Source organism: Dasypus novemcinctus, chromosome 7 (assembly GCF_030445035.2).
Source record: "Dasypus novemcinctus isolate mDasNov1 chromosome 7, mDasNov1.1.hap2, whole genome shotgun sequence".
In the NCBI taxonomy this organism is placed as follows: domain Eukaryota; kingdom Metazoa; phylum Chordata; class Mammalia; order Cingulata; family Dasypodidae; genus Dasypus; species Dasypus novemcinctus.
The window spans coordinates 36,317,488-36,333,813 of record NC_080679.1 but is presented as its reverse complement, the minus strand read 5'-3'; the positions used below and the strand labels follow the sequence as shown (position 1 = coordinate 36,333,813).

Below are 16,326 nucleotides of genomic sequence, written 5' to 3'. Positions count from 1 at the left end.
TCTTTTACTTACAATGCCTGCCATGTAATAAAACATACAAAGCAAGGCAAGGAAATTTGATCCAAATTAGTCATAAAAATAAGAGCAGAAAAACAGGTGATCCAGATATTGGAATTTGCAGCTGAGGACTTCTATTACAAATATATTAGATAATTTACTTTAAAAGGTACATAAAATGTGTGACCAGATGGGCAATTCATCAGAGAAATAAAAACTTTAACAAAGAACCACATGGAAATTCTAGAACTGAAAAATACAAAAACAAAGAATTCATTTGATATACTCAACAGTAGACTGTACACAACAGAATAAAGGATCAATGAACTTGAAGAGAAGTTATTAGAAATTATCCAAACTGAAATACTAGGATTAAAAAAGAATGATGAGAACTGAACAGGGCATCTGAGATATGTGAAACAATATATAATTGTCTAACATAAGTGAAATGGGAGGTAGAGAGAGAGAATGGGGCAAAATAAACATTTGAAGAGACAATGGCCAAGGATTTTCTAAAATGGATTATGTAAATCAATACACAGATCTAAGAAATTCAGGAAAAACCTTATGCAAATACAAAGCAAAGCATTCACGGGCACATGATAAGTAATCTGCTGAAGATTAAGGTAAAGGGAAATCTTCAAAAGTGGAGAAGGACACATCATATTCAGGTAACTGTCATTTCATCAGAAACAATGGAGGCCAGAATAAAATAGAATGACAGGTTTAAAGCGATAAAGTTCTTTAAGATAATGGCAAAATAATGATATTTTCAGACTGATAAAATCTGAGAGAATTCATTTTCACCAGTCCTGTAGTATGGAACATGCTTAAAAAAGTTCTTTAGGCAGAAGAGAACTAGACCAGATGGAAACATGGATTGGCAAGAAGGAATAAATAGGCAAGACTAAAAAAAAAAAATCCGTCTATATTCGTAGTTTTATTTATTTCTATCTTTATCTTTATATCTATAATTTAATTCCTTTAAATGCCTACTGCTTAAATCAAGCACAGCAGCCTTTTACTGTAGAGTTTATAACATGTGGAAGAAAATATATAAAGGAACAAGAAAACAGTGGCTAGGGTAGTAAAATTCAAGTATATTATTGCAAAGTTCTTATATTGTTTGTGGAATATTTGAATATTATTTAAATATAGCCTCTGCTATAATTAAGTTTGCATAATGAAGTCTCTAGCATAACGGTCAAAAATTAACAAAAGTGAAATACTTGATTGACCCCTCTCACCTCTAAAAAAAGTAAGGAATTAAGTATAGGGGGACAAAGAAAAGACAAGACATACAGAATGCAAATAATAACATCTAAATTTAAGCCCAATAATCACAGTTATTGTGTTTAATGTAAGTCAACTAATGTAAAGTCAACTAAATAAAGAATGGATAAAAAAGTATGATAAATATTATGATACCTTCAAGAAATTTACTTTAAATATAAAAATACAGATAAAAGAATGGAAAAATGTATATTCTGTAAATACTCTTAGCACAAGAAAGTTGGTATTGCTAAGTAGACTTCAAGACAAAGGGTGTCACCAAGATGGAGGACATTTCAAAATGATGAAAGAATCAACTTCCCAACTAAGCAAAATAACAATTCTAAATATCATGAATTTAGGAGCCTTCAGTGACAGAGATAGAGGGAGAGAGAGCTAAATGCTATCATATTGGAATTTTTAACACTACTCTTTCAGTAATTGACAGAACAATTAGACAAAATCTTCCATTGATCAAAAAGTTTCAAAAACACATTGATTAAATTAACATTTATAGAACACTAAGCTCAATAGCTGCAGAATTCATATATATTTTAAAGTACACACCAAAGATTTACCAAAATAGAGCATATACTGGGCTGAAAAGCAAATACCAATACATTCCAAGATTGAAATTAAAGTATGTTCTTTGACCACAAAAGGATTAATTGAAAATCATTTAAAATAAAGCATGTAGACAATGCACAGGAAATTACATAATCCATGACAAATGTCTGAAATGAATAAATAAAAGCCAATTTATCAAAGGAAACTGCTAAAGTGGAACTTAGAAAGAAATCTATAGCCTTCATTGATTAATTAGGAAATAAGAAAGTTGAAATACTAATAATCAAAGATTTCACATTAAGCTAAGAAAAAGGAAGAGTAAACTGAATCCAAAGTACATTAGAAAAAATGAAGTAATTGCGAAGCAGACTTGGCCCAATGGATAGGGCATCCGCCTACCATGTGGGAGGTCCGCGGTTAAACCCCCGGGCCTCCTTGACCCACGTGGAGCTGGCCCATGTGCAGCGCTGATGCGTGCAAGGAGTGCTGCATCACGCAGGGGTGTCCCCTATGTAGGGGAACCCCACGCACAAGGAGTGTGCCCCATAAGGAGAGCCACCCAGCGCAAAAGAAAGTGCAGCCTGCCCGGATTGCTGACACAACAAGATGACGCAATGAAAATAAACACAGATTCCCAGTGCTGCTGATAAGCATAGAAGCGGTCACAGAGGAACACAGTGAATGGACACAGAGCAGACAACTGCGGGGGTGAAAAGGGGCATTAAATAAATAAATCTTAAAAAAAAATTAATATCCACATACTTATAATTGCCCTTAATAAATAGTAGCAAAATAACTCAATGGGAAACATTCAACAAACAGTACTGGAACAACTGGATAGCTCTATGGAAAAAAAAATGAAACTTCATACCTATCTTATTCTATACAGATGAATGTATTAAGTGAAGTTCATGGACCTAAACACAAAAGCTATCACCACTAACTTTCTGAAAGGAAAAATTGGGAATATCTTCATGAACATATTAAGATATTTTAGGCCACAACAGTGGACTAAGAACAAATTGAAAAAAGGTATAGATTAAACTTCATTCAAAATTTAAATTTTCTGCTCATAAAAAGACATCATTAGGAACATGAATAAGCAAGCCACTGACTGAGAGAAAATATTATCTATCATCTATCTATCTATCTATCTATCTATCTATCTATCTATCTATCTATCTATCTCTATACATATATACTAATATATTTTTGTGTGTGTGGGTAACATATATAGTGTGATAGTTTGAAGTTCTTTTTTGAATCCCAAAAGATTATGTTCTTAAACTAATCCATTCCTATGGGTATGGTACCCTTTGCATTAGATTCACTTTGATTAGGTCCCTTTCAATTGGATTGCTTTACGGTGTTTGATTGGGCCACATCAGTGAGGCGTGATGCAGGTTAGGTGTCTGCCCTCTTCCTGGGTCTTTTATAAACTGAGGACACACAGAAAGGAAGCTGCCATTTTGATCCTGCCATGTGAGAGGGAGGACTGCAGGAAGAGAGTGGCCCCGAGAGGCCGAGAGAGGTCCTGGAGACTGGAATCAGCAGAGCACAGAGGCATGGAAAGGGGCCCCAAGGGGTTGGGCCCATTGAATAGCTCAATGCTGAAGAGATGAACGATATGCCTTGTTACCCACAGCTAGGCTTCGGGAGATGGTGAGCCTGGAGGGGAAGGCAGACACTACAGCAGAGATTATTGGCTGCCATCTTGTTTTGCCACAGGGCAGGACACCAGGATCATCAGTAGCTGACTTTGGTGAGAAAGTATTTCTGCTGATGCCTTAATTTGGACATTTCATGGTCTCAGAAGTATAAGTTTTTACCTAAATGAAACTCCAATTATAAAACCAATGTATTACTGGTACTTTGCATCAGCAGCCCTGTGGCAAACTAAGACATATGGGATAAGTCTTGTATGTAGAACATGTGAAGGACTCTGAAGTTGAACTAAAAGATATGTGAAAGGCCAATAAGCGTGTAAAATGTGGCTGACATTTTTACTCCTCAGAAAAATAGAGAATTAAATATTCCTCTACTTCATGACTCATTAATTCAACTCATAGGCATAGAATTGAAATGAAAACATATGCTCACAAAATCACTAGTACAAGAATGTTTATAAGAACTTAATCCAAAATAGCCAAAAACTGTAATCAGTACAAATGTTTATCCACAGAAGAATGGATAAACATATAGTGGAATACTCAATCAGTGGAATACTACAGAACAATAAAAAGGAATGGGCTTAGTAAAACTGAAAACCTTAGACATTATATATAAAATGAACATAAGAGGACTCTGTAAGGTGAAGAGAAGAAACTATGGGATCTAAGGAATGATACAGTGGTGACTTGCTTGGATTATTTTTTTTCCCTCTCATATATCCCAGATTAGATACTGGAGAAGCCAGTAACCCCAGAAATGTCAATGGGTGCAAATAAAATAGTCCCAAGAAAGTCTACTTTCTCAAATAAAAAGGACTAAGTAATAAGAAACACAAAAAACTTTCGGACTACAATAACTTTACTCCAGCCACACCCTACAGAAAAATATATTTGCTGTCCCTATTCTCAGCAAAGACTAAGTGAAGAGCCAAGTCTTTCGTACTAACCAGGCTGGAGTGAGGAGGCCCAGGCCCCTCTTTGGGTGAGGAGTCAGGACTTTCATCTCCATTAGGTGATACTGAGGCACTTTTCCCTCTCCTAGTAGAGAACTGACACTTTCATCACTGCTCAATGGTAATGAGGCCACTCTCCCACCCCCACAATGTCTGCAGAGACCACATGACCTTGACTTCTACTCCCATATGCCAATAATGAGGGGGTTCCCATCCTACTAGGATGGTGTCAGAGGAGGCATAGTGGAATGTTGAGATTTTTTCCACTATTTGGCTTTAGCAAGGCCACCCTTTCCCATGGTGTCAGTGGAGACCATGGTCTCCCATGTGAGAAGCAGTAATGTGGTGCAGCCTCTCCCAATCCCTGCCCAATCATCATAGTGTCAGCCCTTGTGGGAACCTGAACCCACCCCACCCCAGCAGTAACGAAGAGCCCCTCCCGACCAAGATTTCAATGGAGGCTAAGTTGAGAAACTTGACTTCCACTTCCATCTGACATTAACGAGGTAGCGCTCATCCACCCTCTTTCCACATTGGAGTGGTGTCAGAGGAGGTCCAAAGAGCCCCAATAAAAGCAAGATTTAAATAAAATCCAGAGTCTTATAATACCCAAAATGTCCAGGTTTTGATAGAAAATCACTCATCATACCAAGAAGATTTTAAACTGAATAAGGAAAAAAAAAAGACAATTAACAAATGCCAACACTGAGATGACACAGATACTGGAAGTATCCAACAAGAGTTTTAAAGCAATCATGATAAAATGCTCCAATAAGAAATTACAAACATGCTTGAAACAAATGTAAAAAGAAAAAAAGAAAAACTTCAAAAGAGATATAGAAAGTCTCAGCACATGGAAGTATAAATGGAAATTCATAAATGGATATTTTGAAACTACAAACTATAACAGCTAAAATAAACAAAAGTCAACAGATAGGCTCAGCAACAGTGGAGCTGACAGAGGAACAAAACCAGGGAACTAGAAGATAGAATATTATCAATTACCCAATCTGAACAAAAAGAAAATAGATTGGAAAAAAAGTATAAAATCTCAGGGACACTTGAGACTATGACAAAAGATCTAACATTCAGATCATTGGTGTTCCAGAAGTAAAGGAGGAAGAGGGTGGGCCTGAGAAAGTATTTAAAGAGTAATAGCAGGAAATATTCTAAATTTGGCAAAAAACATGAACATATGGTTCCAGAAATTGAGGAAACCCCAAACATAATAAACCCAAAAAAATCCATGCCAATATACATTGTAATAAAATTTATCAAAACTAAAGTCAATGAAAAAAGTCTTGAAAGCATACAGAGAGAAATAATATAGTACTTGTAGGGGAAAAACAATGTGAATGACAGAAGGTTTCTCATCAAAAATCATGGAAGCCAGGGGAAGTCACACATTTTTCAGGTGGTGAACCCAGAATACTATTCCCAGTGAAAAAGATTCTTCAGGAATGAAGTGTAAATCAAGACATTCTCAGATGAAGGAGAACTAAGAATTTGTTGCTAACAGACCTAACCAAAAGAATGGCCAAAGGAAGTTATTTAAACAGAAAGGAAATATTAAAAGAAAGAATTTTGGAACATCAGTAAGGAAGAAAGAACACAGTAAGAGCTAAGATATGGATAAATAAAATAAATTTTAATTCTTCTCTCTTTTTTTTTTTTTAAAAGATTTATTTATTTATTTAATTTTCCCCCCTCCCCTGGTTGTCTGTTCTTGGTGTCTATTTGCTGCGTCTTGTTTCTTTGTCTGCTTCTGTTGTCGTCAGCTGCATGGGAAGTGTGGGCGGCGCCATTCCTGGGCAGGCTGCACTTTCTTTTCACGCTGGTGGGCTTTCCTCATGGGCGCACTCCTTGCGCGTGGGGTTCGCCCACGCGGGGGACACCCTTGCGTGGCAGGCACTCCCTGCGCGCATCAGCACTGCACATGGCCAGCTCCACACGGGTCAAGGAGGCCCGGGGTTTGAACCTCGGACCTCCCATATGGTAGACGGACGCCCTAACCACTGGGCCAAAGTCCGTTTCCCTTAATTCTTCTCTTGAGTTTTCTAAATTATATTTGACAGTTGAAACAAAAATAACACTGTCTAATGTGGTTCTTAATGTATGTAGAGGAACTATTTAAGAAAATCATATAAATGGGGGAGCATGAAATGATATAAATGGATGTAAGGTTTCCATTCTTCTGCACTTAATAATTGTTTGGAAAGTCTGCCATTTTCACTAGAACTGGTAATATTTCATCTCCAGTAAATTCTGTAAGTTATGTATATACAGTGTAATGCCTAGAGCAACCATTACAAAACTATGCAAAAAGATTCATTAAAATGGAATTCTGATATTAGAAGAGTGGAAAAAATCATGAACCTATTGTACACTGTCTGCAAGAAACTGCCTTCAAATATAATGTTATATGTAGGATATATCCACACCATGGAATACTATTCAGCAATAAAAGGAACAAACTATTGATATGTGCAAGAACACAGGTGGCTCTCAAGGGCATTGCACTGAGTGAAAAATATAGTCTCAAAAGGTCTCTTAGGAAATGACAAAAAGTACAGATGAAAAACAGAGTCATGATTGCCAGGGATTAGGGATGGTAGGATGGAAGTGGTAGGTGTGATTATAAGGGGATGGCAGGAAGGAGATTTTTGTAGTGAAGGAGCACTTCTGCATCTTGATTTCGTGGTTATAAAAAAAATCTATATATGTGATTAAAAAGTACATAGAGCTATCTACATACATGTTGTACCAATGTCAAATTCCTGGTTTTGATACTGTATAATTATGTAAGATATAATTATTGGGTGCTATTGTGTGAAGGATACAAGGGACTTTTCTTACTATCTTTGCAACTTCCTTTAAATGCATAATTATTAAGAATTTTAAAACTTTTAGAAAGGAATGAACACTGCTATAAGCAGCAATATTGAAGAATCAGTAAAATAGCATGTTAACGAAAATAGCCTGAGATAAAAGTGTGTATGCTATGTAATTACAGGTAGTCCAAGAACAGTTAAGAAGTATATGAAGTATATGAAAATATACAAAAGTTAATTTGTGGTGACAGAAATTGGAACAGTGGCTATCTGGGGGTGAGTGGTGGGTTGTTTTTTGACTAGCGAAGGACACATAACAAACTTGATTTATCAAAGCCCATCAAATTCTTCATTTAAGACCTGTGTATTTTATTTTATGCAAGTTATAGCTTAATAGAAAAGTTAACAAGAACTAGAAATAAGATTCAAAAAATGGCATCTTCCTAAAAATAGTCCTGTAACATTTGCGCCTCTTTTCCTTCAGCAAGAATTCTTTGAGCGCCTCTATGTCATGTACACTGTCGGATATTCCATCTCCTTTGGTTCCCTGGCCGTGGCTATTCTCACCATTGGGTACTTCAGGTGAGTGGCTCTCAATCACTCTGCATGCAGCGACAGGCTCTGTTCCTATCCGTAGAAGACGCAAAGGTCTCCTGTTCTTTGCTGCCCTGAAATATTTCTCCCAAACATGAGTTTTAAAAAAAATTGGTCCTAATGTTACATTGTTTGACTTTGACAATTTACTTTTCATGAGAAATTCAGGATTCTTTTTTTTTCCTTTTTGTTTAAAAACTTATAGCATTGCAGCATCTGAAACCTTTTAGCCGATATGTCTGCATTAAAGTGTATTTGCTTACAAAGTGATACAAAGTAAAGTTGATTGAGTTAAGGAAAAATTTCATTCATAATGTAATGGCTTATTTCAGTTTTACAAAATGATTTGGTGCCATTGAACAGAAATTTGTCTTAAATAATGTCCCAAACTATCTGATATTACCACATGAAGTAAGAGTATCTATTGCTGTTTTTTATTCACTTAAGCTTTTGTCCAATTCAATTCAACTTGATCTAAATCTACACATGTATAGGATGTATGTTCTCATGATGCACAAACTGGTGTGTGCCACAGATAGGGGAGAGAACAATTACTGTCAGTGTGAAAAAGTGCTGTGATTCAGGTGGTGTATAGTAATTTAAGGAAGGCACAGGAGGGATATGAGGGAGACCTCCCAGGTGAAGTGAAGTCTAAAACGATATATGAGTATAAATAAGATTCAACCCAAAGAGGAGACTGGGAAGAGCGTGTTCCAAATTTGCTTGGGTTGAGAAAAAAAGCTTGGAGTATTTGAGAATTTAGAATTTTGGTGTTCATAAGTGATGGATTTTGAGACGAGGGGCAAGCAGGATTGAGGGCATATGGAGACCTGCATGTCATGTGAAGGAATTTGGACTTAACTTAAGACCACAGAGGAGCCACTGAAGCATTTAAGCAGAAGAGTGAAATGAAATATGGCTTGCATTGTAAGGCGGAGTGTGAGTCAGAAGGAAGCAAGAGGGGAAGCCCATTAGGAAGAGGCTGTTAGAGTAAACCAGGAGAAGATGTGGCCTGGCCTAGGCAGTGCTTTTGGGATAGGACAGAAATGGAAGTTGTTAATATATAGTAAGATAGTACCACTTTACAGAATTTGGTGCTAAATTAGATGTGAGAAAAGAAGGAGAAAGGGGAGATGACATATTAGAAAACTCATATTCTGAGGATTTAGAAACTGAAAACTAAACAAAATGTTCTATTGTGTTCCCTATAATCTTATTATTACTTTTCCCATTTTCTACTGATTTTGCTCTTCCTTCTGTTTTTACTAAAATGTCAGTGAGGCTTTCCCAGGCCTATCTGTATCAAACTATAATACCCCTTCCTTAAACCTTCTCATACATCTTTCCTGCTTTGTTTTTTTCTTTAGATTTATGTACTATCTGATGTTTTACTTGTTATTATTATTTTTAAATTTCTGTCTCTCCCTCTAGAATGAAAACTCCATGAGGGTAGGGCTTTTTTTGTTTTGATCATTGCTGTATTCCCAGTAGCTAGAATGTACTTGCTATGTAGTAAAATGATATTTGTCAAATGAATAAAGGACTACTTTATTTTACAATTGCTTCTATAACCACCCCTCATGTTTTAGCAGTGTAGTTTCTATTCTCAAATTAGTTTCTTCACTGAGTCACTAGTTCATTTATTCAACAAACATTTTTTTCTCCACCATGTGATTTACTCTTTGTTGTTGAGGGAGGCTGAGTTAACAATGTGTTGCTGGCCAGATAAGTAGCATATACACTATTGAGACAAATTAAACTATTAAACATCTGTCAAGTAAACTATTGTTTGCTCTATAATAAGAGTTTTTATAAAAGGCTTTGGGAGCACCAAGGAGCTAGTCTGAAACTTGAGATGAGAGAGAGATTTCCCAGAACACGTGATATGTGAGCTGGTATTGAATGATGAGATGGTGTTCTGTACACCCAGATGATGTGAGTAAACCCAGGGAATATGGAAGAGTCCCGTGTGCGTGGAGCATTTGATAAATAGGGAGGAGTGACCATACAGGAGTATCTGAGAAGAAACTAGATTTTGTGGCACTAGGTTTTGTAGGCTTTTGTCAGGAGTTATGAATTTTGTCTTACGAGGTTAACAGTGAGCTAATGAAGCACTTTAAGAAGAGTAGCGTGATCAGACTTGTGGGTTTGTTAATTGCTGGACAGGTATTTTTCCCATTTTAGAAAACAGGAAACTGAAGCTCTGTGTCCAAAGTCAAAGGGATCTAATTGGAAATGGAAACTACTTCTTCTGACTTATTATTCAGAGCTCAATTCACCATACCAAGCTTAACTGTGGTTGGTCAGAATAATACAGGTTTCTATGAGAAAGACAAAAGCTATACAAAAATTCAGGAGAATACAATTGTCTACATAATAATTCTTCAATTTGCACAATAATTAATCACAGTATTTATTTAATGATGAATTCTTTCTATACAGCAATTAGTTGTACATAAGTTTTAGAAACTCTTCTGTTTCACAAAACAAAATACCCCTGTACTTAAGAAATAGTGTTGACAAGCACCAGCTGATGATGTAACTTGAAAAAGACCTTGAATAAAAGGGTCAACTCAGACCAGCAGAATATCTCAGTCTACATGTAATATCAGGTGTTAAAAACTGCTTTTTGACTTTGGATAAAAGGGAGAAATGGAAAGAACAAATGAGTTTATATGGCTGTGAGTCTCCAAAAAAGAGTCGGGAAGTCATCAGAGGGGTAATGCTTATTCACGCTTCAGCAGGGTACCAGAGACAGCCAAAGTAGATAGAGACCCAGGTACTGGTTTTCCTAAGGTCTACAGAGACCCACAGGTTCTATGGTCATGGCAGATGACTCTGGAGTTCAGTGCCATGTCAGTTGGCCCTACTTTGGAGTTTGTGTTCTGAGTGTGATGGAGTTGGACTCAGAGGACTACACATGCCTCTTCTGTTACTTTTACTGTACCTGTGGTTGATGTTGGGGTTGGTGTATACTCAGGATACCTGAACCTCTGGACTGTCCATGTGAAAGCCAGGCCCTGAGCCTCAGCACACTTGCAACTCCTACTCTCTGGTTTATTGGACTTACCCTGGCCACCTATCAGGGAGGTAAAGAAGGGCAATCACCACACCAGGGAGCCAAGAGTGCCTACAACTGCAAGCAGGAGAATTGCATCCATCATCCATGTGGAATGGATCTAAGTCCTCTCTTCTTATAGAGGGGGACTGGACATAGCCATCCCAGGATGGAGGAATAAAGTATGGATTAGAGTGGATTTACTGGTGTTCTGCTGTGGAACTGTTGTGATTAGTAATGGAAGAACTTGTAGCACTGATGTGGAGAAAGTGACCATGGTAGCTGCTGATGGTAGGGAGAGGGAAGAAGAGATATGATGTGGGTGCATTTTCAGGATTTGGAGTTGTCCTGGGTGGTGCTTCAGGGACAGATGCTGGACATTGTATGTCCTGCCATGGCCCACTGGGTGGACTGGGGGAGAGTGTAGACTACAATGTAGACCACTGTCCATGTGGTGCAGCAGTGTTCCAAAATATATTCACCAGGTGCAGTGATTGTTGATGTGGGAGGAGTGGGGTGAGGGGGATAGGGGCTATATGGGGATCTCATATTTTTTGAATGTAACATTTAAAAGAAAATAAAGAAGAAAAAAAAGATAGTAGTGTCGAGTGTCTTAAAAATCAAACCTTACTCATATACTGTGATGGCATTATTCGCAGTAATTGCCACATACACCTAATAACCTGGCCAATACTTCTCACCCCTGAATATACTGGCAATGAGTAGTCAGCTAATGGAGAGGACTTCCTGGGTTCAATGGACATAAATATATGTTGTTGATGTTAAAAAGATAATCACTTCTAAAATATCTAAATTTAGGTCTATCTTGTTGGACCTTTTATCTCTAAATTATGAGCTATAAGAATTTATCAGTTTGATTAAAAAATGTCTTTGTCCCTTAACACTTGTGTGTGTTATCCTTTCTGGATAAAAATGTTGTTAGTGTGTTCATTCCACAGGAAAGTTGTATATTTAAGACTTGGTTTTCTTACGCTTAAGCAGTGGTAGTGCTGAGCCTTTTGACCAGATTATACATTTACCTTTGGTTTGTTTTTTTTCCCATAAAATTAAAATAAGTCCTTTTTGGAGTTAGCTTTCTATGATGGAAGTTAGTGGAACTGTATCTACTCCTGAGTATGTTACTGGCTTAATTTATGTCTAAGGTCCCATCTTGAATTTGTAGGCTGCCCCTGCAAGTAACCACAACTGAACAACTTATTGTCTCAGTTTTGCAGGCTAGAAGTCTGGAATCCAGATGTTGGCAGAGCCATGCTGCCTCTGAAATCTGTAGGGAAGAATCTGTACAATGCCTCTCCCCTGGCTTTTGAGGTGGCTTTTCTGGCAATCCCTGGGGCTCTATGCTTCATCGTCACATGGCTTTTCCCCTTATCTTCTGTTGGTGTCCAAATTTCCTCTTCTTATAAGGTCATCGGTCATTTTGGATTAAGAGCTCACCCTAATCCAGTATGACCTCTTTTTTTAATTAATTAATTTATTTAAACCCCCCCCCCCCCGTTGTCTGTTCTCTGTGTCTATTTGCTGTGTCTTGTTTCTTTGTCCACTTCTGTTGTCCTCAGCAGCACGGGAAGTGTGGGTGGCGCCATTCCTGGGCAAGCTGCACTTTCTTCCGCGCTGGGTGGCTCTCCTTATGGGGCGCACTCCTTGAGCGTGGGGCTCCCCTACGCGGGGGACACCCCTGCGTGGCGCGGCACACCTTGCGCGCATCAGCACTGCACATGGGCCAGCTCCACACGGGTCAAGGAGGCCCGGGTTTGAACCTTGGACCTCCCATGTGGTAGACGGATGCCCTAACCACTGGGCCAAGTCCATTTCCCAGTATGACCTCTTTTTAACTGCCCAATTCCATCTGTAATGACTGTATTTCCAAATAAGGTCACACTGTGAGGTCTTAGGGATTAGGACTTCAGTTTATCTTTTTGGAGAACTCAATTCAATCTATAAAAGTTCTTTTTTTTTAAAATAATTCTAAAGCTATTTATATTAAAGCAAGCTTGTTTACTCTAAAACATTCCTAGGAAATAAAATTGTGCCATACGATCAAAATGTCTTGCTTTAGCCTTGTAGTGAATGTATTGAAAATAGGAGAGTTCTAATTTTAATAATATTTCTCCCTTTTCAAAGTGGTTCTCCACTAATTATTTATTACTTTAACATATAGTATAATATAATACTATAGTGTGATACAGCATAATATTTAATATTGCAAAATCAGGGTAAACCCGATAATAGATTAAGTAAATTTGAAATTAATCATCTGAAAGTTACAATTTAATTTTATTGAGAATATATCATAATGAGTTTTTGTCTTTATCATACTTTCCTCCCATTGGGAGGAACTTGGGGCTCATTTTCACCTTTCTTTTCCTCATTAAAAATTTTATCCAGATCTAAATACTGAACGTTTTCTCTCCATAGGCGATTGCATTGTACCAGAAATTATATCCACATGCACTTATTTGTGTCTTTCATGCTGAGAGCTGCAAGCATCTTTGTCAAAGACAGAGTGGTCCATGCTCACATCGGGGCAAAGGAGTTGCAGTCTCTGCTGCTGCAGGATGACCTCCAGAATTCCATAGGCACCCTTTCTGTGGACAAATCACAGTATGTAAGTATCTCCCCATTTTCTCTAACTGTTGATGGGTATAACATTACAAATAAAAAAGTAAAATTCAACAGTGCACTAGGTTTTGCTGTGTTTTGGCATTTCTTGATCTGTGAAATGTCTCTGTACAAAAAAGAAAAAAGACTGTCAGTTTGTTTACTGAGTTTACTACCTCAATTCTGTCCTTAACTCTCATGCCTACTCCGTCATCATCTTAGATTATTAAAAGTGCTTGGGCTCTTTCCTCAAGAACATTTCTGGAATGGAAACTGGAGGAAAAAAAAAAAAAAAGAAGCCCTGAATAGAATAGTATTTGATACATGTACTATAGCAACTGTCATGGCTTTCTACTTTCAAAAGTAAAAAATCTACTGGCAAAATCAGAAACTTGGGATTTAAAAGCCCTGTTACTGAATTCCTCTGTTTGTTCCAAAATAAGATACAATGGTGCTTGATTCTGCTCTTAAATGCCATAGTATTATCTAGGGTCACTTGAAGGTAGTGGACTTGGCCCAGTGGTTAGGGCGTCTGTCTACCACATGGGAGGTTCGTGGTTCAAACTCTGGGCCTCCTTGACCTATGGGGAGCTGGCCCACGCGCAGTGCTGATGCGCGCAAGGAGTGCCCTGCCACGCAGGGGTGTCCTCTGCGTAGGGGAGCCCCATGCGCAAAGAGTGTGCCCCGTAAGGAGAGCCACCCAGCGCGAAAGAAAGTGCAGCCTGCCAAGGAATGGTGCCACACACACGGAGAGCTGACGCAACAAGATGACGCAACAAAAAAAGAAACACAGATTCCTGTGCCGCTGACAACAACAGAAGTGGACAAAGAATACGCAGCAAATAGACACAGAGAACAGAAAACTGGGGTGGGGGAGAATGGGGAGATAAATAAATAAATAAATAAATAAATCTTAAAAAAAAATAGAGTCACTTGAAGATTCAGTTATTGAAGCAACATACGTGGTAATTACATATAGTAGATTGATTATCTTGATGGTTACAATTAATGCCCTGATATATTCACACACTTTGTCTGGTAATTATATAGTCCCTGCCAAATCTGACTGTAGGCTGGCCTTGTGACTTGCTTTGCTTAGTAGAATGAAGTCGAAGTGCCAGTTGAGGTTAGGTCTCAAGAGACCTTGAATATCATCCTCCTCTCTTTCTGAACACTGCCATCACTATGAAAACAAGTTTAGGATGTTGTGCTGGAAAATGAGAGACCATGTGGAACAGAGTCCAATCATAGCAACCAAGGTGACTAAAGACCAGCCAGCCTCCAGGTGAGCTGCCAGCTGACTGCAGACATATGAATGAGCCTAGTCAAGATGAACTGAGCCCAGCCCAGATCACCAGAGCCCTCCAGTTAATCCATGCACACATAAACGGACTTGACCCAGTGGTTAGGGCGTCTGTCTACCACATGGGAGGTCCGCGGTTCAAACCCCGGGCCTCCTTGACCCGTGTGCAGCTGGCCCATGCGCAGTGCTGATGCGCGCAAGGAGTGCCCTGCCACGCAGGGGTGTTCCCCGTGTAGGGGAGCCCCACGCGCAAGGAGTGCACCCGTAAGGAGAGCCGCCCAGCGCGAAAGAAAGTGCAGCCTGCCCAGGAATGGCGCCGCCCACACTTCCCCTGCTGCTGATGACAACAGAAGCGGACAAAGAAACAAGACGCAGCAAATAGACACCGAGAACAGACAACGGAGGGGGGGGGGGGGGGAATTAAATAAATAAATAAATCTTAAAAAAAAAAAGAAATAATAGATGTTTGCTGTCTTAAGCTATTATGTGTTAGGGAAATTTGCTTTGTAGTCATAGCTGACTGGTACACGAGGACAGTGTTGGCCATCAGTTAGCATTCTTTAGGTTCTTAATTGATTCTTTTAATCCAAAAGACATTTCTCATAGAACTTCCAAGAAGGTATCAAGCTAGGTAGTCCTGATATACTTTTTCCTCACTTCTCATTAAAATATCCAAGATACATACAAAATAGTAATACACATATTCAACATATTGATAGATTTATTAATATAGCAATATAGATATATATTTATTAGCAGTGGAAATTAAAAATAGAAGTCAACCATACACTGAAAACTTGGAGAAACTTCTTTGTCTATTACTACAGTGTGACTTTCAGGTGGGGAATAACAGACATTAATTCCATGGGAGAACTTGCTGCTGAGGAACAGGAAGGATAGTGGAAGTTGCTGATGTATGAATATTCCTGCCCCAGTTTTAGATTCTGCGAAAAAGAAGCTATACCACCTTGAGCTAGTGACAGCAAGAAGTTGAAGGCCTGATTTCTGCATTGTCTGAGATAAAGAGGACAGAGGAAGGGTGTTTGATGAGTGAAGGAAATATATATTAGGAGGAAAAGACGCATTGCTGCCTCACAGTTTAGACAAACTTCCCCCCGCCTCCCAAAGAAATCAGGTGACTTCAAATATCAGAAATATAGTTCCTTGTAAAAAGATAGACACACTATGAACCAATTTGTCTTACCATGATAACAACAAAGTTAAAATATAATAATAATTTTAAAAAACCTGCAATCCCTGTGCATTTACAAAATCCCCTGTGAAATAACTAATAGGTCAAAAAGAAACTCAAAATTCAGTTACCAATTATTCAGAATATTGTGAAAATGAAACCCAACAAGTACCACAAAAATTATAGCTACATAGTAAACTAAAGCCAATAGGTAAAATGTTAACAACCTAAGTTTTGTAACAGAAGGGATTGTTTAAGAAAATTATAATA

General features: G+C 38.2%; 1 protein-coding gene across 2 annotated transcripts in view; it reads left to right on the top strand.

Moving 5' to 3' along the window:
• The window catches only part of PTH2R (parathyroid hormone 2 receptor), a 235,649-nt gene that overhangs the window by 131,563 nt on the left and 87,760 nt on the right, over nt 1-16,326 (top strand). For both annotated transcript variants that reach the window (XM_071216163.1, XM_058300261.2), the window contains 2 exons: nt 7,775-7,872; nt 13,379-13,568. In XM_071216163.1, coding sequence (XP_071072264.1) covers nt 7,775-7,872; nt 13,379-13,568 — 288 coding nt within the window. The remainder of the gene's footprint in view (nt 1-7,774; nt 7,873-13,378; nt 13,569-16,326) is intronic.